This window comes from Accipiter gentilis, chromosome 7 (genome assembly GCF_929443795.1).
Source record: "Accipiter gentilis chromosome 7, bAccGen1.1, whole genome shotgun sequence".
NCBI classification, from domain to species: Eukaryota; Metazoa; Chordata; class Aves; order Accipitriformes; family Accipitridae; genus Astur; species Astur gentilis.
In genome coordinates this window covers 24714940-24742718 of record NC_064886.1, presented here as the reverse complement: position 1 = coordinate 24742718, position 27779 = coordinate 24714940, and the positions used below count along the sequence as shown (strand labels likewise).

Genomic DNA, 27779 nt, shown 5'->3' with positions numbered 1-27779 from the left:
CAAAGCAGGTGAGTTTTCAGCCTGCCCTTTACACATCTCCCAGCACCTCCTTCCTTTGCATAAGAATTCACCTTAGCTCAGCTCCTTCCTATCCTCTGCCCTATGTGGTCCCTGCAGCTTTGCTCTACTGTTAATCATCTTCTTCCCTTCCCTCTTAAGTGGCCTCTTATGCATATCAAGATATAAAGCTAACTTCAGCCACAGAGGAAGAGAAATCATGCACTAGCTGTGTAGTTATGAGACTACTGCAGAGCAGAGCAGCCTAGGAAATGTGTGTCTGCCCACAGACAAAACCCAAGCCGCAGGTATTACTAAGTGTACCTCAGGCATAACAGTTTACTCTGGCTTTTCTTACCCTGCAGAATAAAAAATACTAGTATGAAAGAACGATCCACAAATACGACTTGAACCAGCTTGTTCACAGAAATATTTAACACCGATGATCTGCAGTGACCTGAGCCTTTTTTATAGCAACTTACAATCAGTGATACTAAAACAGTGCTTAAGTCTCAACAGAATGCAATCTGAAATGAGAAGGGTATTATGTTCAGTATCAACAGCTACCAAATGAAAAAAATGTAATCCCCCATGCTGCATAAAGGAAATAAAACACAAAGACATTTTGAAGAACACTGGTTTAGATCAACCAAGAAGGGACAGAAAAATCTCAAAAACAGTCTCAATTTCAGCAATGCAGATCATGTTTCTGTTCACTCTAATCAGCTGCAGACACATAATTGATACAAATATTGATCTGAGTCTGAAGGACACGATTTCCATTGTGCCAGCATGATGGGTTATCAAAGCACTTGGCTGTAGGGCTCCGGGACATTGATCAGTAACGACAGCTCTTGTGGTTGGTCTGTAGCATGAGGACAGACAGCAGCACAGAAATGAACTGTCTTATTAAAGATACATGAACTAAAATAGTTAATCTAAATTTTTCCATCATAAGACAGGGATATTTTTATAGCACGGCTAATATTAAGTGCTTTTATACAAGACTGTATTTAGAAAAGATAAAAGCAATGCAATTTCTACCCTTTTACATGGAGTAGTGTCACTTTTATCTGATGTGTATCTAACAGAATGCTACTATCAAAAATACTTAATGGGAATGCTGAAACAGGGTAACATGTTTATATTAAGCTGTTTTGCACTGAAATCATCCTGATCTTCGTTTGCATCTTCCACAAACTCTGCAGCAATTATTCCAAGAGATTAGAAGGGGGGGATAGTCACGTAATGTATTTTCCTGAGCTCTTTTGGTCTCATCACTGTAGAAAGCTGGTGCTGACAACACTGATCTCCTCCAGCTAAAGCACATCATTCTCTAGTCCTTTAAGCTTAAACTTCGGAAGAGAGATCTGATTTTTACAATATCCACCTCTCAGAGATTTGGCTGCATCATGTGCACACAACTGCCTTGTCTCTTTTTTTGTGCGTGTCTGTGGGGTTTTTTTGTTGGTTTGGGGTTTTTGTGGTCTGTTTTTGGGTTGGTTTTTTTTGTCACTTGAATGAATACGATTTGGTGGGCAGGCGTGTGCTAGGTAACAAAACAGTATTCACTGAGACACCTGTCTTACCTGCTCAGAGAATTATATATTCACTTACTGAAAGGACTGCTTTCTTCATTCAATTTTTGAATACCAGATCAAGAGTCTGCTCAACTTCCTCGCTCCGGTTCTAGTCTATGAGATGCCAATTCCAGTAAGTGACACATCAGGACAGGCAGCTTACCTTTCGTCGTCATGCTGGCTGGGGACATATTTGCTGAGTGTACCCACTATAGCATTCAGGAGTGAGTCCGTTAACAATGCTAGCACTTAAAAACAGAACCTGCGATCATGTTGGGGTGCATATTCATGCTTCTGTACTAATGCTCAAATGGGAAGAATAAGGTAACAGCACTGCATTGATTTATACTTCAAAGATTATTAAAGACAAATGTGTAGAAGAATCCCATTTGCACAGTTTCTGGATACCTTCAATCCATAGCATTGTACAGTTACTGCTTTTGAATTTCCTGTTTTTAATGGTTATGATTATTGGCCAAGTTAATAGGCAACCTTCTTACATTCTACAAGATGTTTAAAATTTCATATTGTATATGGCAAGAGAGGGAGAAGAAATTAAAACTACAGTTATAACATTGCAGCTCATGTAATTTATCCCAGACACAGACATGCTAGGCAAATATTCACTTAAGGAAACTGCAGTGTTTACACAGAAAACACTGAGATATTAACGCAGGATGATATTGTCACTTTTGGAATGGTTACCCAAACCATTCTACAAAAAACATCTGAGAAGTCTGCAAACACACATTTTTGGGACACGGGAAAGCATAATTCAGGACAACCCAGGTATTTTGCCCAAATCCTATTTTACCATAGAAGCATAGGTTTAACAAGGACAACAGTCCTTTTTTAAAAGTGGCAGTAAACAGTTTGAAAACATGCAAGTGTTTACATAAATCATACCTAGATGTAGAAATATTAACACCAAACCTTACATGTTACTTTACCAGGGATTTAAAATAACTTCCCAGTTTCCTGTTATTTGCCCTAATTTTACCTTATGAAGCTATACTGCATTTGCTTTAACTGACTTTACACTACAGACCCGTCACGAAATTCTCCCAATTCTTTCTCCAACAGGGAAGTAAGCGACTAGCTTTCAGATGAGACTGCATCTTACCCTGGTATTCTGGTCAGGCAATTAATGAGGAAATAAAACAGCAAAAGTGATCAGAACTTTCTAAAAATAGTAAGGACTGTACCTATTGTATCCCCCTCCATTCTGTCTTTGTTAGGGTAACAATCGATCTGCTTTTGATAGGAAGAGGCTGAAAATTATTTTAATTATGCAACACCACCATATTAACAGCTGATGCCTAACATTATTCCCACCACAAGCATGCTAAAACAGAGATGCAGCTGACTTTTCATGTTAGTAATGCCAAGGTAAAAACTTTGGACAGACTCGGCAATTAGTATAACACCAAGTACCACACAAAAGAAACTGACAGTTAAAATGTTTAAATTACTTTTTTAATGTAAGCTTATAATACTAGAAAGCAGTTACTGCACCCAGAAGACCTTCACTCCACAATATTACAGCACTTTAGTGTGTGCAGTCTCAGATGAAATTGAGTTTTAAACTTCATGTTGACTAAACAACTTTGTTAACCCCAGTGCAAAACCGTGCAGAGCAAGGAACTGGAGGGTGAGTAAGGGAGCTGGAATCCAGCTTTCAGCATGGGGTAACATGCATTCTCTTTGAGAACAATGTGCTGTTTTTCAACATTATCACTGCCATCTCTTTCTGAAATGGCTCAACTTTGACAGGGCAGTACTATAAAATCTGTTTCAAGTGCTATCTTACTTTTTTGGAAAACTTTCTTTTGACAAAATTTGCAAGCACACTGACAGGCCTGCAAGTGCCATAAAACGTAACCACACCACTTGAGGGTTTAGCACTAACTGCAACACTTGCCTGATTGCCAGAGCACTAAGAAGAGCAGTTAGAACATAGCCCTCCTGATACAAATCTAACTACCAACAATCGATCCCCACCTTCTACCTAGTTATTACAAGGCCAGCCCAAACGGGCTAACCATCTAAATGCAGATCCTTTGGGGCAGAAATCAGCTGCCTAAATGCCTAAGAAGAGAATGACTCCTGAGCTGCCGCAGGGTGTCCTATCTGACCTCCACCCACTGCTCTAGAAGGGTGTTGCCTCCTGCAAGTCCTGTGTCATACCCACCAGGCTTGTAGAGGTGTGTCAGATACTGCTGGGCAGCTAAAATAGCACTACGAAAAAGCTGGGCGTTTTGTTTTGTTGTTCATTCCATTCACCGCTAAAAGCCTATGCTCGTTACCTAAATCCATACCAAGTGTATGTAACTGCACCATTGGGCACAGTGCTTAACCACCGCATCTGCCCCAATTCTTTGGTAACATTTGGTTACCTACAGACTTCTACGTTATTTCTTTGCAACACTGTCATGGCTCCTGACAGACATTAAGATAAAGCAGAAAGGAGTCCAGCTCCCCAAAAATCACATAAGCAATTACCCCATTCATCGGCTGGCCACGGAGAGAATATTTACTTACTTTTGATACTTTCTTTTTCGAGCCATCAGTACTTTCTGCTTCTTCATGTTCCTTAACACCTTGGGTAAGATTTGTGTAGTTGACCAACTTGCCAAGCAGAGACGACACTTTCGGTCGTATATCAAGTTCTTCCTGGGGAAGAAGACAACTAGTCAACTTCTGCAATTCACAGCATTTATGAAGAGTGGCTGGGGTCATGCCTTCCTTGGCATGCCTGAGGGTGCCAGGGAACACACCAGGAAAATCACCCAGGGAATGACAGAATATTTTATTTTGCCTGAACCACTGATGAGAAGATTTACTTTTCTAAAAGGAGAGCAACTCTGACCAAAAAAAAGCTATGCCAACAGGTCTGCACTGTATGCACCTTTGCATGAATTACAGCAATAAAGAAGTCAGAGCCTTGGGACTGTAAGAAAATGAAGGTATACCTTGCATGTATCTCTAATGTCAGCTTACATCAACATATATGCTTTTAAAAAGGTCAAGTTGCCAAACAAATCAGAGACTTAGTGATTAAACTCCGGTCATTGTAGGCAGGCGTGCACTCTGATAATTCTATTACATTTTTCAAACTATGTCACCTAATTCACATGAATCTAGATAAAAATCCCAGAAGCCGTGTTTACAGAGGCCTCACACCTTTACATTCATCCCATCCAACTTCTGTTTCTGGAAGTAACTTCAAGGGGAAAAAAGAAAAAGAAAAAAAAAATCAGAACAAAATCATTCCTTTGCCCTTTCTCTTTGAAATTAAAACGTCTTGCATGTCTAATTGCACAGTAAGTGATGCATGGTAAAAAGAACAACTTTCTACACAGGAAATAAAAGCTGATTAAGAAAGATTTCACTGTCTGGAGTTGTATCATATCTTCATGTATCATTACAAACAGTTTCTGGTAGGACTAGTAGCATTATGTGCTTTGACCTAATGCAGACACTGACCCCAAATGGCTAAGCGGATGCCATGAGCCAAGCATTCCGTCTCTTACTCCTTCCTCTGATCTAATCTGGTGTTCACATCTTTAAAAATCTGATTACAATTCCTTCCAGAAAGAGGTTGAGGCAACACATGCTTCCTGTTCAGTTAGTTGAGCAGCATGGCCTTTGGGATGCTCCTCCCTCTCCTCAGTACCACAGAAAGAGCTTGCAGACCTGGTGCGGTACTGTGTTATTGCTTCTGAAAGAGGCAGGCGTGTGACTAGCAGCAGCCATGTCACAAGCGGCCAACTCTCCATGCCCTACAATTTATCCTGATCACAGGTTTACCATGCCTTTGAGGGAGGAGACACCACAGCTGGGAGCAGGCTTCAAAGTCTTTTATCTCAAGCACACTGCCTGCAAACATGGTTGTAGCATTTCCATGGCGAGTTCCTATCTAGCAGTAGGTTAGTTATACTTGTCCAGGCTCTATGCCATGCAGCTGAACTCTGCAGGCGCCAACCTGGCGGGGTGTAGAGCCAGTTCAGGCTGCCCCACAGCGAGTTCTCAGAACGCGAAACACAGGGTACACATTGCCAGTATTGCTGTGAAGCTGTAACTCAGCAGCACAGCTGGAAAGCAGCTGCAGAGCCATACAAAGACTCTCCGCACCACTCCCCAGCCCCTGAGCTTCTGAAAACATTTTTTAGAAACTTGGTCTTAGCACACCAAGATATACTTGAATTTAATGCAGTGCCAGCGACGTGAAGATCTGGAGGAGGATGCTGCAGGACTTGGTGTGGCTCCAACTGGCCTCCCACACGAGAGCCTGGTCCTCCTTACTTCCACGTGGAAACAGTCAGACTGCCCTGCCTCGCCCTCCCTAGTGGTGACAATACCTGAGCTTTTTCATCACACAAGGTATCTCTGCCTACCAGTACCTTGGACAACAGTCCTACACCCACAAAAAAGCATGTGGGGGAGAAATACATATTACTGATATACCGCAGTTGTAATACAGGATACCCAGGCTAATCTGAGTACCTGCATTTAGGCACTCTCCTACAGATTAACGTGGTCCTTCTTAACACAGTAAATCAGGCCATGCTCATTTTCCACACTGATTAGCCCACAGTGCCACAGCTTCGCTATCTAAATTATTCACGTCACCTCTGGTACCATTATATTTTGCTACTTTGTAGGCATAGCCCTAACACACCACTAGCTTTTAGGTTTGTCATGCAGTGAGTTAGGCACCGACCCACAGCCTGGAACTTTGCGACGATCCCTCTTCCACTTAATACAATGTGCTCAATCCTTGCCATCTTGGAAGATCACAAATCCTATTAGGAGTATGAAAAACAGTTAGAAATTACCTCAAACAAGGCCAGATTTCTGTCATAGTAATCTCCTCCTTTGCCAGCTTCTGAACTGTTCAGGAAAGGACTGTTTTCTTTATGGTTGCCATGACCTGCAAAGAAAAAAAGCAGCAGGTTTTGATAAGAGCAGAAAGACAGATACCCCAAGGAAATTTTGTAACCTTGACAAAACCCATAGGGAATAAACTTCTTTCGTCAATTAAATCTGTTTCTTTTTAATATCTAGTTATGCAACATCATCAATATCAGAAGTATTACCCTCAAGGTAGAGTTTTTTCTATTTCTACTCCTCCTTTTCCATTAAACTAGAATAAATAGCCACCTCAAAGTAAAATTTACAAGCAGGGTCACAGCTACAACACTACTTGCGCCTTTATGCTCTAATGTTTCCTTTTATAACTTTCTTATATAGAACAGGGACAAGTGAAAAGACAGTTCCCGCGCACTTATAAATCATTACTAAGAGCAACTTTTCAGCAGTATGTCCAAACAGACTATGTAGATTTAGTAAGACTGAGCAATTAAAAAACTAGATTCTGCTATTACAATACAGGTAAATATCAAAGTCCCCCCCTTTTTTTTGGTGGTGGTGGTTTTTTGTTGTTGTTTTTTTACTATGCCCACTAATCCTAGACACCAAATGTCCTCACTTCATGATGCTTTTGCCCTTATTGTAAAAGCATTCACATACGCAATGAACAATGTTTAAAAAAAAAAAAAATAAATAAAATGGAAAAATCAATAGAGCTTTTTGTAACTAGTAACTAAAAAAAAAAAAAAAAAAAACAAAAAAAACCCCAAAACAACAATTTAAGGACACTATAGTACAAAATGAGCTCTGGAGAAAAAAAAAAAGAAAAAGAAAATTTAATTGATTCCAGCATTCAGAAGTTCTCGGACCTGTGGCTCCCATTGCACTCTGCTTGACAAACAAAAATTCCTTTCTTTTGCCTGCAGTAACTCTTCACTCCCTGCTCTTTCAGCCAATGCAAACTAAAGAGATTTCCAAGAGTATCTCCTTAAGAAAGGGTCAATTCAAGGAATACTTTTTTTTTTTAATACTTACAAAATAGTAACCACTAAAGAAATTGAAAATTAAAGAAAAAACTTACTATCTCAAATGAAAATACTGCAAGCTAAAGAAGTATTGTACACTGAATACATAAAAAGCAAGATACTAAACAGCTGTATTTTTTTGGTGCTTATTTTCAATAATTAAGGTAATCAATTCAACAAGGCTACACTAAATTATTTTAATATAATTGAAGTGGAAGTGTCTCTGCATTTTGAAATCTGAATCAACTTAAAAAATGAACCTAACAGGCAAATATAGGACACACAGCAATCAGCATACACCACACTGTTACAAAAGTAATTGCTATAAGTGAAAAAAATTAAGAGAACGTTCAGTGCTATTCCTGAGGGGTAGGGATGCATGGAAATAAGCATGATTTGCTGGAAATTGCTCACAGGTGCTTTGAACAAAACTGTTGGAAAAACAATATTCACAAACAGGTCTTTTTAAGCTTCTAGAATTATACACTTAGCTGACCAAAAATACTGGTAGATAGCAGTCTGCTGTGTTTGTGTCTATTGCTTTTCTCACAGCTCTGACAACACCAAAATGTTAATTAGTAGTTGCCTTGCACAAGTGGGCTCAGCTTATTTGCTGACCCCACCTACAGGTAAGAGATGTTCCCATTGCTGTACTGTAGAATTTTTTGCATGACTAGAAAAGCATCAGTAAGCTTAGCAACACAGCATCAAAATACAATGCTTATCAACTTCAGCAAAGGTAAATATTCACTACAAAGCTGCAAAAACTACTTGCTTACTGTTATTTGTTATGACTACTGACACAAGGAGTATACAAGATCACTTTTGTTGCAGCATGTGTACTGTAAGCTGTGCTGCAGTCCGTTCTATCCTACTGTGGTTGAAGTACATTTGCGATTCTTGCTGAGGACATGGAGTTATATGCTATATAGGTTTTACTCGTGAAGCTGCACACAGGTGCAAATGATAATGAAATCAGAAGAAATACTGTCCACTTGATTCTTGAAGACTTTGGTCTGTGCGGTATCTTCTCATCATTACACTTACCAAACACAGCAAGGTCACGAGTAACATGATTTCCTCATTTCCTATATACTAGCTCTGGTAACTGAATGTTTGAAAAATCAAACTGATTTTTTTATTTTTTTAAATCACTGAGTTATTTTTAAATCAATTCTTTGCTGTCTTAGTTTTCCTTGTTCTTCCATCAGGAACCTTACCTCACAGATGCAGCTTACCACTGTCTTAATAAAGTATAATGGGCGCTCTTTAACTTGTAATGCTTACAGAAACTCTCACTTTTTTTTATGTATAAAATCACACTATTGTCAAGATAACTCATACATTCACTCTCAGATTTTTATATAAGATGACAATTATTTTGCTCTTTCAAAACACCAAGCCTCTCGTTACCATCCTCGGTATAACCTATCCTTAGTTAAGAAAGATTACTTCAAACCACCTCCCTGAGCCTGGGAAAGACCAGTGACTTAAGATGAATCTTCAAGTTAATTGGCATTATTTTTTAGATGCATCTTAATTTTACCTCCGGTAAATTTTCACAATTGGTCTCTTCAGAAGCTTGCTCACGCTCAAAAAGACTTTCCAGTTCCTCTCTCATTCTCCATTTGCATTTTCAAGCATCACCCAATTCCTTCCCATCAGACCTTCCCTCTGAATTTGACTCTTTGGTGTGCTTGCTTTACACATCTTCCTGCACAAAGGCAGCCCAAAGCAAGCAAACTGCAATAGAAAAATCAGTAGAACTAGTGACTGGAAATGGAGCATTGTTTTTGCAATTGCTAGGGCACGTTTTTTCCTCAGTGGAAAAGTTCAGATGATAATGAAATACAGCTGGTTTTTTACCACATTCACCGCACTAGCTCCATTATCCTGAAAGTATATACAGATTATGAATTACTGCTGACAATGCAAAAATAAAACTGCATGATTCTACTGATCCAATGAAGTGCCACATTAAACCCCCTCTCAAACACTGTACACTTTCGACAGGAAGCAAAGGAGTTTAAGTTTATATTCAAGTTCTTCACAATGACATCCTATTTTAACTTCACCGATAAGTAGAACTGGGTGCTGCAGAGATGTGTACCGATTCAGGAAGAGTGCTACATTGCTAAGCTAAACACAGCTAATTAAATGATCGCCAAAATCACCTTCACCACAGCTGCATGTTCGGTACAATCTCTACTTTTCAGACACATCCTAAATCACAACAAGGAGTTCATCTCATTTTCTCTCTTACCACATTGTTTCCAATTTAATGAGTAAAACCTACGGCAGATAACTATTTCCTTAACAAGAATCACATATGTACTTTGACAAAACAGGACGGAATGGACTGCAGCACAGTATACAATACGTATTGCAATAAAAAAAAGTGGTCTAGTATATTCTGCCAATGAGCAATACCAGCAGCTTCAAAACGACTTACTTGCATGGGAAGAGCTTGTTATCTCCATCAGTTTTGGAAAGGAGCGGAGGTGACCTCGGAAAGCTACTCCGGGGAATTCTTGCCCCAGCTTCACACGAGGACAGTTTACATTCTGAAGCATGAAGTCTCCTGGGCAAGCCCCATCTTGTGACATGCGTACAGTTTTCCACATTCTTAGTTATCAAGTCTTTGGTCTTGGACAGTAGCTATGTGGTGTTAGTTTTCATCATGCAAGACTGTTTTGCAAGGAACATTTCTTAAAGAGGGAGCTACATACTCTGCAATAGAGAATAATTTATTTGCCTTAGTCCCTAATTAATTTCAAATTTTGAGGCAGGCAAGCTATATTCCAAGTAGATTAATGTTTCCTCTTCACTTGTTTCATTGCTTCTCAGTCTTCATTAACTTTCAATAACTAAGGCACTTCATTTCTGAATGCTACCAGTTCACTTCCAAACCAAACAATTCTACTTGCAGCCACCACTACAATTGTACAGTTTATCTAAACATCTCCACCACAGCTCCCTGAACTTTTTAGAGCTCTCCTACTCAGGTAAGGACACAGGTCTATAGAACAAGGTTCACCATCATGTGGATCACCTGAATTCTATAAAACATCAAAGATGGTCCATGGAACAAAACCTAAAAATCTTAAGTGTGCATCCTCTTATACAAACAAATACACAAGCCCAGGAGACAGCATAAAAGCAATAGATGGGTGTCCAAACTTTTGTCTAACTTTTATCTCATTGACAAGAAAAAACATTGTGGCAAAATTGTAGCGGATATTCTACTGACTGGTTTTCTTTTGTTGTTCTCCAAAAGGTTTATGATGTTGCCCTTACTTAAAAAAAAAAAAATGAAAAAAATGAAAAAAAAAAAAAAAAAAAAGAGATTAAGAACACAGAGGACAGTGTTCACATCCCTGCTTTCCTTCTGGAAGATTAGGCCAGAGAGACACAGTTTCACTGCTTGAGCACACTGAGTGCAAGTCTTTTGTGCAAGCCTTTGTGTTTTCTTTAGTAACTGATGGATGAAAACCAGAATTTAGAGAGAATTACAGAACCAGAATTTAGAGAGAATTACAGACAAAACACATATACGAAAGTAACCATAAGACAGACATATTAGTGAGGATAAATGAAAGCTGAACAATTAGGCACAGTGAGACTATGGTAAAGAAAGACCAGGAAGCTTCACAGTGATAAAGTCTTCTCAGCCAGACTACTGAAAGAATAATCATCCCTGCAAGAAGGTGGCAGGAACGGTTGCATGACTCGACCTGTTGAGGTTTTATTCTCCTCTATTGTTAGTTTCTGAACTCCCTTAAAGAAAACCACCACTCCCCTACTTCATCATGTTCAGTTAAATGAGTGGAAATTAGTACATCTTAAAACAACTTCAGATCTTTCCCTTTGGACATGACTAACTCAGAGAGACGCTCACCTAGTACTTATGGAGGCTCTACCTACCTGACGAGTTAAGGCACGCTGAAAGCGCAGATGGACATAGTCTGACTACCTTTAGTCTAGCCAGCGCAGACAACAGGACAAGTGAAAAATATAGTAATGCTAATTAAGCTGCAGTAAGGCTTAAAACATTTGGGAAAAAAAAAAAAAAAAAATCCCAAGAGGGCTGAACTTTGATAACAAACTTATGCCACTTTTCTTTTACAGGCATATATCTGAGCTAAATAAATGCAAGTTGGTAGAGGCCCATACACCATGCTCACAGTACCTCCAAAGGAATGTGCAGACTTTCAGACATGCTTTGCTAGGCAGGCAAGCTGGACAAAGCTCCAGATATGGCTACAACCTGTGGCAATGGCATGCAGAGTTGCCATAATCCTCCCTGCCTGAAATATCAAGAGCTAAATCTTAACTAAGGGGCTAAATTTCTTCAGAGAATTTTAGCGTGAATCAGAGTACAAATCAGAGTTAGAACTGAAATGTTAGGCTTCACAAAGAAAGAAACCCATTGGTTTATTTACCCCTCTATAACTGACAAACAGCAGATACTTACTAGAAAACCAGCTCAAAGGACAGTCCAACACTCCTCCCCTCAATGTAATTTAATTTCCGGACAGCATAAGAACTAATATCTCACTTGTAATTGTACTATGCATGCACAGACTCCTTTGTGTATGCCACAGTACAAAAAAAAAAAAATTGTAACGAAATAGACCGTATAGCACCTTACACCAGTTTTTTCTGTCATTCAGACACTATTTTACAAGCATCACCGGCCACAAAGCCTGTGATAGATAGGGACACAAGCTGAGCCATTTTCATACACAGAGAACATTATTTAAGCTTAGACTTTTTTTTATTAAAAAAAATACTAAATCATTTATATTTTTAATATTCCATCTACAAGTAACACTGGAATCTAAGATTAGAAATTAGAGTTGACACCCAAGCAGTTGATGTGGGCTTCCTTTAACCTAATTTCAGCTATCTAAACAGCAGGCAGTTATACTCAACTAATCATGCAGGCTTGCTTTTTACTCAGAAAGAGATGGCTCAATTAGATGATCCCTGGAGTGCCTCTCCTGTACATGCACCTTGGCATGCTGCAAATTTCCTCTAAAGAGAGCCTAACTTAAATAAAAACCTGAATTATAAACGGCTTAAGGTATGCAAAATTTATCCCACTTTGGAAAGCAAGAGCAAGTTAGTTCTGTTCAAATTTATTTATGTTTTTCCAGATTTTCATGTGTCAAGATCTTCTGCAAATCTCTACACAACTGGTAATTAGGCCAGAATTCAGTTTGATTTTTTGACCACAAAAACAAAATAGATTTGCTATACTTACTGTTCTCACAAGACCTAGAAGCAAATGAATACACCCAAGATAGGTATTCTACAGGAAAAAAAAAGTTAGAGGAACAATGGGATTGCTGCAAACAGAAATTATTTTCAGGTAGAGTATTTCTTCCTTGCATAATCAGGTAATTTTATTAGTCACAACATTATTTTTAGACATTTGTTCACAGCCTTAAGGATAAAGTTTTAATGTAAAGAGCTGTCCGTGTCCATTTTTATTACACTTTGGGGTTTTGGTTGGTTTCTACAAAAGAAACTGTTCTAACGCAGTTCTTGAGAAAGCACTTTCCAGATGTTAACAACAATACTACTTTCCCAAGCACTCGTATTATGAGATAAAACTTGGTTCCCTCCAAAAGGCTGTGCTACGTTCAGATAGCATTCTTCTCATCATCTGCCAGCAGTAAAGTTTTGCAGAACTGAGTATTGCTGAAGAACAGAAAACCCTAAACAGGTTTCTTGGCCTTTGCTAGTAGTTCAAGAACCCTGATATCTCCACATTTCAGCAGCAAAGCATTCAAGAATATTGTTGAAGTGTATAAGGAGACTGTCATATTAAGATAACCCAAGAAACAATTAGATGACAATTTGATGTCAAACACATTCTAAATCTGCTTATATACTTCATTTACATGGCTCCTCAGAAGTGGCTGGGCTAAACAAAACTCTTATTCACTCTCAGAACTGTCATGAAACCTCTTTCTTGGTTCATTCGGGAGACTATAACAAATTATTCAATTTACAATTATATTTTTGGAGAGATCCCTATCTATAAATTTCATAAACAGAAATCAGATATCACTTTTCTTAAATTACTCAATTTCAACTGCTTAGCAAAAATCCCAATCCAACATCAGTAACAGTCCAAAGTAGAGATCTTATTTATTATTAATAATAATTTTTAAAGACAGCCTATTAGAAATGTTTGTTTCTCCATGGACAACACACATCTAGCCAGAAACAAGAAGTGTTTCTAAAATCTTTTTAAAACTACTAAGTTCTTGGAGTTGGGGGGTGGGGTGGTGTTTTAGGTGTTGGGTTTTTTAATTAGGAGTATTATATTTACATCAGAAATATGAGAAACAGGAATAAATAGCATTACATCTAGTTAGATAAAACTCATTCACACTACAAACTAGGCATTGGTAACGAAATAACTAACAGAAATCTGTTAATGCCAGTTCACTTAAGACCTTGGGCTACCACGTCTTTGTCACTGAAGGCGGCAGAAAACATGAGATGTAAATTCCAGGCTGACCCAGTGTTTTATGAAAATAAAGGCCAAAGTTGCACTAGATAACTGGGACACTAAAGCTGTATGAGAGAAAAGAATAGCAGGATGAACAGACAGATCTTTACCTGGATAGCTTTTAGGAAGCAAAGAGATCCTCTGTACTTCAAACAGAGGCTCAAACTATCAGTTACGCTGACAACACTGAACTACCACATACCAGACCCAGACACACACTTCCATAAGAAACTGCAGCTTAAGAGCCAAACTATTGACATTAATGGGTATTTTAAGCATATAATGTGTTCATTCACCATTTTAAGATTAATACATAACATTACTTACTTCACTGTTAAATTGACACTGTCATTAAAGTTTTGAGTTTACTGAATTTTACCCAACAAGTAAAGGTGTGCTTCTTAAAATTCATTACACACTACACTGCAGATACCATGTACATATTTATAATCACAGCAACAGCTTTGGCATCTACAAAAGCGACACAAACAAAGCACAGTTTTACCACAAAGTAAATTTAAAAGTTGTATTGTTGATAATATATTAGTTCCTCTGAAACAGTTCAGAATTCTAAAGACTGCATTTGTTTGTGTTCTGCATGAAAGAAACAGCCAAAGCTTTCCCAGACAACAACCTATGCAACAGTTAGGCTGTACCAGGGAACAGAATTAAGTGCGCAATTAAGCACAGACATTTGATTTATCCCTAGATAAACACGCGTGAAGTTACTATCAGACTTCTACTGTACTTTGCAAAACTAGAGAACAGCTTTACCAATCAAGTTGACTGATACCACACAACTCAAAGGATTTTGCAATTTAATAATCCTGTGTTTCAGAAAGCGCAGTGATTTTATTCTTCAGTTAAGACACACTGATAGTTTCAGAACACTATAATCCTTTGTAGGTATTAATATCAGCACGAAGTACTTACCCTTCAGCAATAGCTCTTTGCCATTTTCAGTAATTTGGTTTATCATTATTCTTCTTTATGCTTTTAGTACATGCTTTAATAAATGCCTTCTCTGTGAAGTCCTGAAGATCAGACAAGTTTAATAATACCGTATTCCCAAAAGAACTTTTTTCCACCTCCTCTGACAAACTGACTGCTGGCTGCAATGCTGAATGGGACTGATCTCTTTCAGGAAGCAAAAGGGTTTCTTACAGAAAGCTAAGACAACACTGATACAATCCTAACATTATAATCCTTTTAACACTGAGAAAATATACAAATGTCACGATCTTACTGAAAATGCTATTTGTGAAATCCAAACCCAGCCACATTTAAGAGGCACATCAGCAGCTGTCTGCACACTTATTCAGAAAAGTGTGTGCCACAAATCTGCTGCTTGCCGAGTGTGGAATCAGACAGCGTTTTAAACCTGCTAATGCCATGAAAAGTATAGCTGTGACGTTAGCCCTCCAGGCATTTCAGCGTTCAAGTGAAAACAGTGATGTATTTCTTTCCATCTTCAATATGTTTTAATATGATTACCCATTAATGGACGAATCATATGCAAGATCACAAAAAAAGCACATCAGCAGAATGAAATGGAGGTTTATGTAAGATACCTAAGTAAATATTAACTTAATGATTCTAAGCAGTTCATAATTACCAGAATCCACTCCATTCTGCTCATTCATAAGGAGGTCCTCTGGATACCAGCACACACCACTCAGACTTAACTACATTGTACAGTAGGTGCAATCACCAAGAATGCCTATGTAATTAAAGATGCCAAGTCACTTTTGAGAAATTGGATTTAGGAACTCACATCACTTAAGAGCTTTCATAATATAACTTGTCACTGCCAGCTGAAAGAAACACTATAAAAGCAACCTTTGTACTTCAGTGTAATCCACTTCAGAGGTTCTTTCATGTGGAACAACTCCAAATCATTTCTCACAACTATCCTCCCTGAAACTCCGTCCCTCCACATGCATGAAGGCACCTCAGATACAGCACCCCCTGTATCACAATATAGGGAGAAGCATTCTAGCATTTTCCCTGCCTCAGGAAAAGCCTCTAACCTTGCTGTAAAATGTTCTCTTTCCCCGAGAGATGTACATCTATCTATGAGACCAGCACACAGATTCCATGTGATATTCAGTTTGCCTTTCTTTCCAATATCAGATATGGAAAATTGATTTCAGCCCTCTACCTGTTCAGCTGACCGTGGCTGTGCATTAAGAAAGATGAGAGAACAACAACAAAAAAAAAATCCAAACTCAAAAAAAAACCCAAAACCCAACCCCACAACACGCACCACAATTTCAGACATACCCACTCCCTTCTCCAGCTCAACATGTGCCAAAGAAACAACTGTACAAGCACAAACCACAGAGAACAAGCAGATAGGTGACAATCATTAAGACAATATTGCCACCAGCTCAAAAAACTTCCTACAGGAAACAAGTGGAAATAGAGGAGAAATGAGCCAGGGTGCCAAGCATCTCCAGACATACAGAAAATAACAAAAGAGAAAGCTTAACTACTTTGAAATTTTCAATGTATGTACATTCTATGCCTTACATACTATATAAAGTACATTAACAGACATCTGCCATCCATTCCTGGAAGACAGTAGAAAGACATTTGTAATCAGTTACAGCTTATTGTGAAGCCCTGAATGTTTTATTAGGTTTTCAGTTAACTCATATAGAAAGTGCTGAATATCAGATTTTTCTTACATTTAAGAAGTACTTTGTTCCATGTGAAAACAAACTGAGAGTTTTGGGGTTTTTTTAACTAAGGAAAAAAGAAAAGAAAAATAATTTAAAAAAAAAAGAAAGACAAAAAAGAGCTAAACTTGTATATGCTCCAAGGATGAAGAGCTGACCTTGCAGTGTGAAGTGCTACAAACAGCCAAAACTCACTCTAACTCCAGTCATAATACTTAAAGAAAGCACAAGTCAGCATGAGACCTCTCCAAGCAAAGTTAAGTTAGTCCATCCCACTGAACATTTTAGAGGGTGGAGAATGCTCCGACATCGTACATGATAAGCAACACACAGTACTTGTAAAATACATATATTCGAACACACATTTATAAAGAGCTCATAGGTCTTCCAAAATAGCACAAAATATTTCACACTGCAACACACAGCACAGACCAAGACAAAGTCAGGTATCTGGAGAAGCCACAGTAGCTTTTATCATGATTTTACAAAAAGTTCAACAGTTTGCAAGAGCATCAGAACAAACTGAAAACAGCACATTAGCTTACAGAAACTCTTCAAGGAGCAATGGGCAACGTTAGATCACTTGTTTTCTGCTCCACCAGCCAGGAATTAAATCAAGCACCTATAACAGTATCTAAGTCAGAAGAAACTCCGGGACATATAACAGTGAGCTTACTCCTGCTAAACATATGCTTCAACCACAAAGTCCAGAATACGGTGTCTTAAAAGGGCAAAGGCAAAATATTGCAATTAAATTATTCTCTGTATGTTGCCTTGAGTTACAGCTTTAAAGTTCCCTGCATGTATGCTGAAAGACACCTTAACAGAGGGCAGATAATCACCCCACTATCTGGTTACATAGCATTGGGATTTACCAAACATAACTCAACTATACCTCCCTTCATGTTTTGCTGTAATGTCCCTGAAATTAATCCCCGATATAGCCACCGCATTCTCTGGAACATACAGCTACATAAAAAGTGAATAGTTTGTGTCTGCTTAGGCAAAGTAGCCAAGATACAAGTTATATCCATGTGGGAACTGAATTTGGATATGGTTGGCAACAGTTGGCTTGTGATGCTCTAGAAACAGCTGTGCCCTGGAGATCAGGTCCCAGTACAGGGTGCAGAACATGAATATGCATCAAGGGAAAGGAAGGGATCCTGCTGGGGTGAGAAAGACAAGTGGTATTGCTGCTGAACATTTCATAGGGTAAAATCACAGACTGGACAGTGAAAACCTTAGCAGGAGAAAGCTGAAAATAATTCAGGAGCAGTAGGTTCTTAAATCAGTCCTGCAAGACTATTAAAGAACTTCTACCTTTATACTTTACATCGACTCTGGATACAAACACATACTGTAGCAAGTAGTAGTAAAAGTGATGCCAGTTATATTATTTAGAAGTGGTTCAGGAAGGCAAAGCTCCTGAATGCAAAGGTAGAAGGCAGAGGAGAAACAGTAATGTGCTGTCCTCCATCAGAGACAGCAGCAGCTACACCGTCTTCTTGAATTACTCCTAGTCCTGCCTCAGATCTGACCTCCTACACGGAAATCCTGACGTGGACTCTGCACGCAGTAACTAAGGTCCGGGCCGCTCAGCTAGCAGGCAGAGACAGGGTCATAACACAAAGTAGCACTGCTATAGATAATGTTATGAAAAACAATTAGACTCCAGGGCACAAAAATTGTGTTTTACTGCAGCAAACAGCAATTTAAAGTATACAAGAGCAAGTCTCAACAAGTTTGCCCTCCTTAGGAGTTACTCTAACTCAACAAATGGGCAGCTTCCAATGGCACACCATAAAAATCTTTTTTTTTCCCTTTGACATGGAATTGAAAGGCAAAAGTTTAGATGGTCTAACCTGCTTCATGATAAGGAGGTATCTGTAATGATTGAACGATGTTCTAAATCCCTCAGATAAACACAGGAAATTGTTGGCCGCTGGCAGGAGAGGAAAACGAAGGTTGGCAATTAGACTGTAGAAAAAAAAAAAGCCAACACATACAGTTTTGTTCAGGCATAATTAGCTTGAACATATACATAGTACAGCATGCCTCTGCCCTAAACAAAGAGCTCTGCGTCATCTCTCCTCTCCCAGGATCTTGTTATACAATCTCTACTACAGTCCCCTGCAAGCCAGCTTCCAACATCAGCCTACAGCTTTGATTCTAATTTTCAAAGTAATCGATGAATTGCATCCTAATTATATTACAGACCACGTGTCAATCGATGAAAGAGTTGGGCTTCTAGGACAATGCAGGTCACTCGAGTGAAGCTGGGAGAAGGGGGCAAATTAAGCATTCTGGATTCAAGGGGATGGACTCAATGGACAAACTTCCAGGGGGCATTAGGCAAACCCAGAATCTGAATACCTTTGGAAACACTACTAAGCCACGCCCTAAGCAAATGAGCTTCCCAGGTAGAGCACTGTGACCACCAATACAAAGGTGGGATGATGACCGTCCCCTCACCAGTACCAGCAATCTCCTCCCTCACCCCTTGCCCCAGCTGCCCAGCCCAGCCTGGCACTGGCCTCTCATCTTCTTCTGCTCAGCAAAATGCCATTTCATTTACATTTCCAACAAGTCTTAGGCTGCCTCCAGTCAGCAAAGCATAGCTAACTGGGCAAAACTGCCAAGTTATCAACCTTCCCCGTTCATCCATAAGCTAATTGAGTCAAAGCTCTTTTGGGGCAATTAGCGCTTTATTCTGCATGTCAAACTCCACCTCTCTGTCCTATAGAGCAGAATGAAGATCAAAAGACAGTTAAGAAAACATTCCACCAAGTACCTTTTATAGAAAGAAAAATTTTGAAAAAAACCGTATTGCCGGAACTGTTCTAACCTAAACCTCTGCTGCTCAGGCATAAATTAACGACTGCTAGAAAGCAAACAGTCTTCTTTTCCAGGCCAAACCTAATACCTACCACAAAATCTAAAGACCTATTACATGACCTATTAGGAAAAAAATGCTATTCCTGTAACTCCCATTACTTGTTTCTGGGCTTCGGAAGTGACAGTTTGAGACTCAGGAAACAATGTTTAAAATAAGAGTCACTGAGGGCAAATAGGCAGTAGACAGCCTACAAAATAACCTCCGGACAGGTGTGCAGAGGATGGCAGAAAGGGACCTGTACCACACCGGAGTATACAAAATGCTATCATATCCAAAATCTGGAGAAGTTTACCCTACATGCATAAGAGCTGTCATGTAGATTTTTTATATTTAAAGACAGAACATACTAAACATATGTCAAGCATTTGATTTTGCTAAAAGACTAACGTTTTTTTGTGTATGGTATTTCATTATTTTGCTTGCTTAAAAAGAAGATATTGTTTGCTCAGCATTCACTACAGCAGCCACTGTGAAAGATGCACAGTTCTCCATGCAGGACAAAATCCAAGTATACTGAAAGAAATCATCCAAAGCAGCTCAACTGAAAGAACAAGGACAGTACTACTCATTGCTAAGGGATCACTTGGCATCATTTAACCAGATGCCTATTGAAAACTAGTAATTAAGAAAGAGGTTTTACGAAATCAAACAATAATAATAAAAAAAAAAATACTGAAACTTTCATGTCTGTGAGAATACAAATCAGCTCAGTAGAACCAAGAGATGCAAAACTGCCGATTCAAAGGTTACTGAAGACAATGGAAACATCCCTAAAATGTAATTCCAATAGGTTTTAGACCATGGCTTAAAATGGTGCATTTTTTTCTCCGTAGTTCACAGATCATCCCAGCAGGACGTAGGTCACAAACTGAAGTATTTAAAGACAAACCTTGAACCAACAGGCTGAAGACACAAACCCTTTGATCAAATAAATCTTGCTCCCACATATTGGTGATAATAGATATTCTTCTGTAATATAAATCAGCCTGCACATTAAATTATTTGTTACATCATAGTCAAGAACAGGTGTAAATCTTTAACTTGGTCTCAGAAGGGAAAACCCATCAAACGGAGCTTTTCTCTCCCTGTGGCACTGGGTGTCCTCCATTCTTTTACATGCACTTAAAAAGAAAGCAGCGATCGCTAAGTTTCATCTTCTTCAAGGTAGTTGCTGTTCTTTAACTTCAGCAAACGGCATTTATTATGTTTGGCAACATTTCCTAGTCAATGAGGCTGCAAAGTAGCTTAATCCCCATTCTACACAGAACCTTAGAGCAAAAGCCAAATTTAAACTTTACATTGAAGAGCATGCAAAAATGTATTCTTTAATTTTGTTGCAGTGGGGAAAAGAAAGGAAATGTCACTGTTTTCTTTAAGGAAGTGAAACACTGAAGAAATTTTGCGAGGGGAAATTGAATAACACACACACAGATCAATTTTATACACGAGAGAGATATGTACTACAAACACAATATAAGAAATCAAAAAATTTATTTGAACTTCTTTAGAACAGTGCAGAGATTGAATAAAATATATAGCTTCAGCATGTAAAAAAATCCCCAAACATAGTCTCAAGTTTGAAATAGGTGCTTAGCAAGTCAAAATCAGCATTTGCAGGTAGAATTAGCTGGAAAATCCATGTCTTCTCATGTGCAATTGCTTAGCCTTCTAATACAGGTGTTCTCCGAAACACCAATATTCAGCAACTACAGAAGACCAACAGAAGGTTCTTTGTCTATCTTCTCTTAGTTTTTTGCAACACAGACCCACACATACACAGTTATGGCAGTTGCCTTCAAATCAGACATATCACAAAGATCCTTCCCAGAGCTTTTCCAAATAACTGAAATACCAGAGAACCCACAAAAAGGCCCATGTTTTTCTATGTTTAGCTAAGTCTCAAGGCCAGCAGCAGCTGGCACCAAGATTCCCTTGGTATCGGACAGCTGCAGCCTCTCCAGCTCTGTCTTAATCATAGATTAGAAGAGGTATGAGACATGCTTAGCAAAATTAACAGTTTATGCAGTAACATGAACTTTCTTCTTTTCCTAGACAAGCATTTTAATAGATGAATTAAACCTTACAACACTGCATGCTGCTAAAAGAAACTTGAGATATCCACCATGGACTCCACTAAAACGAGCTTCTCTGAGAAATTCCTTTGCTTATAGGCTATAAAGAAAGTATATACCAACCTCCTTCACCCACCCAAGCGTTATGAACAGCTAATTATGTTCACAAAGCACTTCTCCACTCACATTTTTCACATACTGCACTCCTCTCTTTCCTTATCTGAAGCCAGGGTCCACTTATCTATACACCTGTATTGTTGAAAAAAGTATTCTGGAGTTTGGCTATCAGTGCTGTGCTAATTGCCAACTGCACAAACAGGAATTAAAAAAAAAACAAAACAAAAACCAGGACTTCACAGGGATGACCGTGCTGCTAAGACCCCTTTCAGGATCTGCATTTCAAATTATAACCATTGCTGTGTATCCAACAGGTATCTCACAAGTATCCTTTATGGAACAGGAGCAAATATTAACATATTTAGCACTGACAGGACACCTTTAATATTTCCAAATTTTCACATTAAACTTTACAGAGAGGGAAAACAGATGCCAAGCTAAGCAGAACAGAAAAAAACCCCTTCCTCGTCAAAATGCAACTAAATTGAAGAAGACGCAGTCTCCATACCATCTGCAGCAAGACAATATTACACAAATCACCAGAAGAGACAGTTCACGGACATCAGTGTACTTCTATTCTCAGGTTACTTACTTTCCTCCCAAACAATTCAGACCTGCTGCCTCAACTCCTCCCCAGGATCACCTCCTCCATGACTTCTTTCTGCAGTTTTGAGGCAACGTGAAAAATGCTGAAGATGCACACGCTACAAAGGTTATGCAAAAATATCCTGCTATGACTACAGCAACAGCACCATTTACCCACACTGCTGCTAACAGAAGTTCCTGAGTTTAAGATAACCAAAAATATATTTGGACACATGTTTCTGTCACTCCTATTTAGCTGCAGTATCTAATTCATTATATGACTAATTTTATCTCTGAACTTTGCCAAAACACCTACATATAAGAATTAAGCGCTTTGAAAAGGAATTTTTGAATGATTTATGTATCCCCATTGAAAATATCTTCAGACATATTTTACGTGAGCTTTATTTCAAGTCTTGCAAAAGACTTAAAGCCTTTACTAGTAAGTTACCACATATTAAAAAGCAGTGAACCAGCAAGAAGCTTAAAAGTACATACTGATGCAGACTGTAAGCATGAGGAAAAGGTCTCAAGTCTAGTTAGAAAACCGTGGGCTGAAAGGAAGCCATGCGATAACTGTAACATAAGCAGAGCAATTCATTGGCAAAAACCAAGGGTGGCAGCTGACCAAAGCTGGTTAGTGACACCAAGCTGATTAGTGTCTCATTTCCACTAACAAAAGTCACAGGAAGATAAATAACTTCCCACAGGACACATGACATTGCCGCACTTTGGTTAACAGGGTGCACAATCACTGTGGAGCTGAGATTCCTATTAAAGCAAAGCTTATTTGTTTTTTTTAAACACTATTCAGGCCCCACTGTCCCTCTTCTTACCCTGTGTATCCAACCTAATGTGCTGGCATTATTTCAAAGACTGAAGGGATGCCAAATTCACATTTCTCATCCCTGTCGATCCATAAAGCAGGGTTCACATGTTCATCATAGGATCACAGGATAATTCTTTGTACTTCTTTTTTTAAATGGAATATGTCAAAATCTATTACAAGCAGTGGCAGTCAATGGAACCTGCTTAGAAAAAAAAGGCTGATTTTATTCAGAAGTAGGCACTGGAGCTATCTGGGAAGGCTAAATTATTGTACACTGACTAACATCTTCTTATGGAAACGGCTGAGAAGAAATTCTATTGCAGAATGGCTTCACGTCTGTAGTGTTTAGATGACACCACACCACCTGATGACCTAACTAAATCAAATTTCAGAAAAAACATTCAAAACCAAGGCTATGACAAACAAAGGTCAGAGTGAAATAAGAATCTGTCAGAATCATAAGCCTAAGAGATTGTGCAAGGAACACTGGACAACAAAGCCACTACTTTGCACACTCACAGACCAGCTATAAAAAGAGGTACGTTACCATGACAGACCATATGCTTGAAGGGCCATATCATTACTGAGTCACTTTAACCCATCTCTGATCAAACGAAGAAATCCAAAGAAGTATTTAAATAAGGTTCTGAATAGCAAGCTGATAAAAATAAAGTCTTCCTCAGTGAAGATTCACCAGAACAACTGCAACCAATTCCTCATACTGACTATGGTGGCGCTACTTGATGGCACAGAATAACTGCACAATTGGCATGGCTCAGGCAGCTCTGTGTGCCTTCATGCAGTGCCAATGAGAATCGTACGCACTTTGGTAGGACCACAACCTAAAACTCTGCACTCAAGTCAAAAAAAGTTTACCTCATCTGGAATCAGGGGCATCACCAACACCAACAAATCTCTCCATGAGCCCTGCAATCGGCTGCCACAGAAGGCTCTGGAGGGTCACTCTCTTCCCTCCAGTCTGTAGGCTTCAGCCAGCACTAAACAGCTGTGACATACTCTGTCTTCAACAGGAGCTTCGATCTCCACCATGTCATATTATCAACGCTCCCCCAGTATACGAGGCTGTGGTACTCTGCATAGGACGTAGAAAGAAGCACCAAAACCCAAAGGAATAACACAAGGGAGTTCAGATTCCCCTCTACAAAGCCATAAACCCAAGAAACCTAGGGAGAAACAGAAAAGGCTAGTGGGGAAGAACATGCTTGTCAGTACAGGTAGGCAAGACAGCATATCTTTATACATACACCCTGAGGATATGAAACAATACTTAATTACTGTGAAAGTAAATTAAAAAATAGAAGGCAGTTACAGTTCAAACAGAAACAGAACTAACTACCATATATTAAGTGATGTTACTAGATATTTATCAGTTTTAAAATAAAGAGACTCAGCTAACTTCCAGCAGCATGGTTCTGTGCTGCAGTCAGAATAGCAGTACTTAAGAGATCACAGCTTGCCAGCCAGCTACTGATAAGACTGTGACGGGGAGCTGAGTACCTTCAAGCGTGCTGTTTGCACACATCCTACAGGCAGTCTCATGTTCAAATGGCAGGCACTTTGAGTTGACCTTCCTTTATCCACCACGGCAGTACCTTCTACAAGTCACACTTACCGGCCCATGGCCAAAGCTAGCTACTGGAAAAAGTACTCCACGAGCTCTCCACCTCAACCTGCTGAGATGGGTGAAAAACACCTGTTACTTTCATACACATGAACTACATGTTAAGTAACCTGAGAGTAAAACAGACCTTTTTTACAAAATGAAGTCCAGGCCCTGCACAGCCTTCAGGGCTAGAGCCTCAAACTGCCTGTGATAACAGACAAGTTGGGAAAAGCACCTACTTTCACCATTCCAAAATGCCCACACTAGAACTGGAAAGAACTGACACAATGGACGTGAAGCCTGTGTAAGCTACTTGGTACATGAAATCTAACACTCTTTTGAAAACTATGCAACTGACGAAAAAAAAAAAAAGAATGGTACATATTGGAGATTGAAGCACAGATTCACGGAGAACTGAACAAGGTGACAAGGCAGGAACTGGACCTTGATCTCCCAACAGTTGAGTATCACTCAGCAAAATAACCCTTTTCTCTTCATTAAGCAGAGGCCTGAGCAGTGCTGGCTCCCTTCAGGGATTGCTGTGCTTCCGATGACATTTGCATTCTGAAAAGTTTGACTGCACGGGCAAGGAAGAACAGGTCAGGTGTTTACGGATTTTTCTTTTGTTGCCTAGAGTCACGCATGATTCACAGACAGCAAGTGAGATTCACCAGCTGAGCCCATGGCAAGATCCTCTTCCTAAAGGTTACAGAACTAAACATAACCAAGGCAGAAAAACGAAAGAGATCCCCACAAAGAGCTAAAACAACCTTTTACCAGAACTACTCTACTCTCCAAGTCTAAGGGTCCTTCATTTTCCCACTAGAAACGCTCACCGTATTTTTAAGCCAGTTAACACCTAAAAGTCACAGCAAAACACGGAGAGAGGCTGAGCACTGGTATTAGCTGCCTGATTGAAGAATGTACTTCTCACCACCCGAAGTCCCCTCCTACTTACGTGATCCTCTTCTGTAAACGGAATAAATTAACCACTAACAAAAAGCAGCTCTGCCTAGCAGGAGCAGTTGTGAAAGCCGCACAGGCACAATACGCATGCTGTAGTATTCAAGGGCCCGGTTTGAAGGAGAGAGACCTAGCTGGGCAGTCGCATTTTTTAAGATGACATAAGCAAGAAAGAGCAGTCACCTGGGATCCGGCTAATGTCACCCGTTTGTTTCGCCAGCGGAGCACTGGAAACAGTTGAGCCTATCTCTACCCACGTACTCTGGCCGGCTCTGGAGATGCAGTTTGTGGCAGCAACGATAACGCACCCGGCCCCCCGCGCCCGCCCCGCTCCCCGCCGCGCCCCGGGCTATCAACAAGTGGCTGCGGCGCGGAGGGAGTCCCCGGGGCCGACCTCCGATCGGGCCCGCCCGGGCTCCCCCGCGCCGCGGGAGGACACCCCCCTCCACCCGCACACCCCCGGGGCGCCCGCCGCAGCCACGCCGGCTGCGCCGCCACCCCTCGGCTCGGCCCGGCCCGGCCCGGGCTGACAGCCGGCGACAAGGTTCACCCGCCAGGCCGAGCGCCCCGCGGGCCTCGCCGCGGCGGCGCGTCCCGGCCCTAGCAACAGCGGAGCCGCCACCGCCGGCGGATCCCGGGAGGGAGGGGGCTCCTCTATCCGGGCGCGGCGCCCCTCGCCGCCCCCGAGAGCCGCCACGGGCGACGCCGCCTTTGTCTGCCGCGGCCGGCGGCGGGGGCGGGGAGGCGGGAGGCAGCGTCGCCCCCGTCCCCCCACACAGGGACCCCGGGAGCGGCCGTCACCGCCGCCCCCCCTCCCCGCCCGGGCCGTGCCCGCTCACCGTCGGAGCTGACGGTGTCGTAGGAGTCACCAGCGGCGGGCGCCGCGGCCGGCTCCCGGTAGTCCACCCAGCTGAGCCCTTCTACGCTGTCGTACTCGGCGCGGTGCTTGTCCTCCACCGGCACCACGGTGAAGTGCGGCATGGCTGGCGGGGCGGCGAGGGCTCCCCGCGGCACCGCAGCGAGGCAGGCGGGACGCGGCGCGGAGCCGGCGGCGCATTCCTGCCCCGTGCGGTCACTTCCTCTCAGGAAACCGCGCTCCTCAACTCCACCCATTCCCCTCCGAGCGCCGAGGCGGCGCGGCGGCCGCCGCCCCCGGGGCCGGCGGGCGGGCAAGCCGGGGCCGCCCCGCAGCGAGAGAGCGGGCGCGGGGGAGGGGGTCGCTCCGCCGGGCGGGCGCGCTCAGCAGCGGGGGCGCGGAGGAGGGGCCGGAGGCGGCGAGGCGGCGCGGGGAAGGGGGAGCCTTCCTCCCGCAGTCATCGTGACAGGAGCCGGGCCCGGGGGCGGCGGGAGCCGCGGGGCGGGGAGGGGCGGGCGCCCTCCGCCCGCCGCCCTCCCTTGCCGGCGCTGCCGGGCCGCCTCGGGGAGGAAATTTCCCTCCGCCGTGCCCCGGGCCTCCTCCGACCGCCTTCCCCCCCCACCCCCCCCGCCGCCATTTGCTGGGCAGGAGCGATGCGGTGAGGGCGTTGGCGCGCCGCGCCCAGGCGCGGGGGGCTGCGGGGGGGGGGGGGCCGGGCGAAGCGGCGCTTCGGCTGGCGGCGTGGGGGGCGGGGGGGAAGCTCGCTGCCAGGGGCCAGGCGGTCGCGAAACCCCGGGAGGGGTGGTGTGGGGAAAACATCAGCGAGCGAGGCGCTGGCTTGAGGTAAAGCGGGCGGCCTGCTGGGCTTTGGAGGAGCAGAGCGCGCCAATTAGAAACTCTCCCGCCTCCCAGTAGCCCGTTAAGCCCCGGCCTTCGGCTGAGCAGCAGCAAAGCGGTTGAAGGCGTCCTGTCGCCCCGAGAAGGGGCTTGGGTTTTTTTTTTTTTTAGGCGAGTGGTCGTTAGCTTCAGGTGCAGCAGCTGTCCCCGCTTCCCTGTGTTCGTGGCGGCGGCGGGGTGGTTTCTCGCGCGCTCGGCCTCTTCTCCGGCTGCGCGAAACCAGAAATAGCGTGGCAAACGGAGCAAGCCTGAGGGAAGC

General features: G+C 41.7%; 1 protein-coding gene across 9 annotated transcripts in view; it reads right to left on the bottom strand.

Annotated features, from left to right (window-relative positions):
- SLC12A4 (solute carrier family 12 member 4) overlaps nt 1-26880 on the bottom strand; it is a 49692-nt gene extending 22812 nt beyond the window's left edge. For 3 of the 9 annotated variants that reach the window (XR_007506617.1, XR_007506618.1, XM_049804402.1), the window contains exons 1-3: nt 26607-26880; nt 6416-6510; nt 4119-4250 (exon numbers count right to left, since the gene is read on the bottom strand). Coding sequence is in view for 7 of the 9 variants with exons in the window: in XM_049804402.1 (XP_049660359.1) it covers nt 4119-4250; nt 6416-6510; nt 26607-26880 (501 nt within the window). In the remaining 2 variants the exon portion in view is untranslated. The other 6 variants (XM_049804403.1, XM_049804409.1, XM_049804405.1 and 3 more) reach the window with 5 other exon arrangements.
- Between the last annotated feature and the right edge of the window lie 899 nt (nt 26881-27779).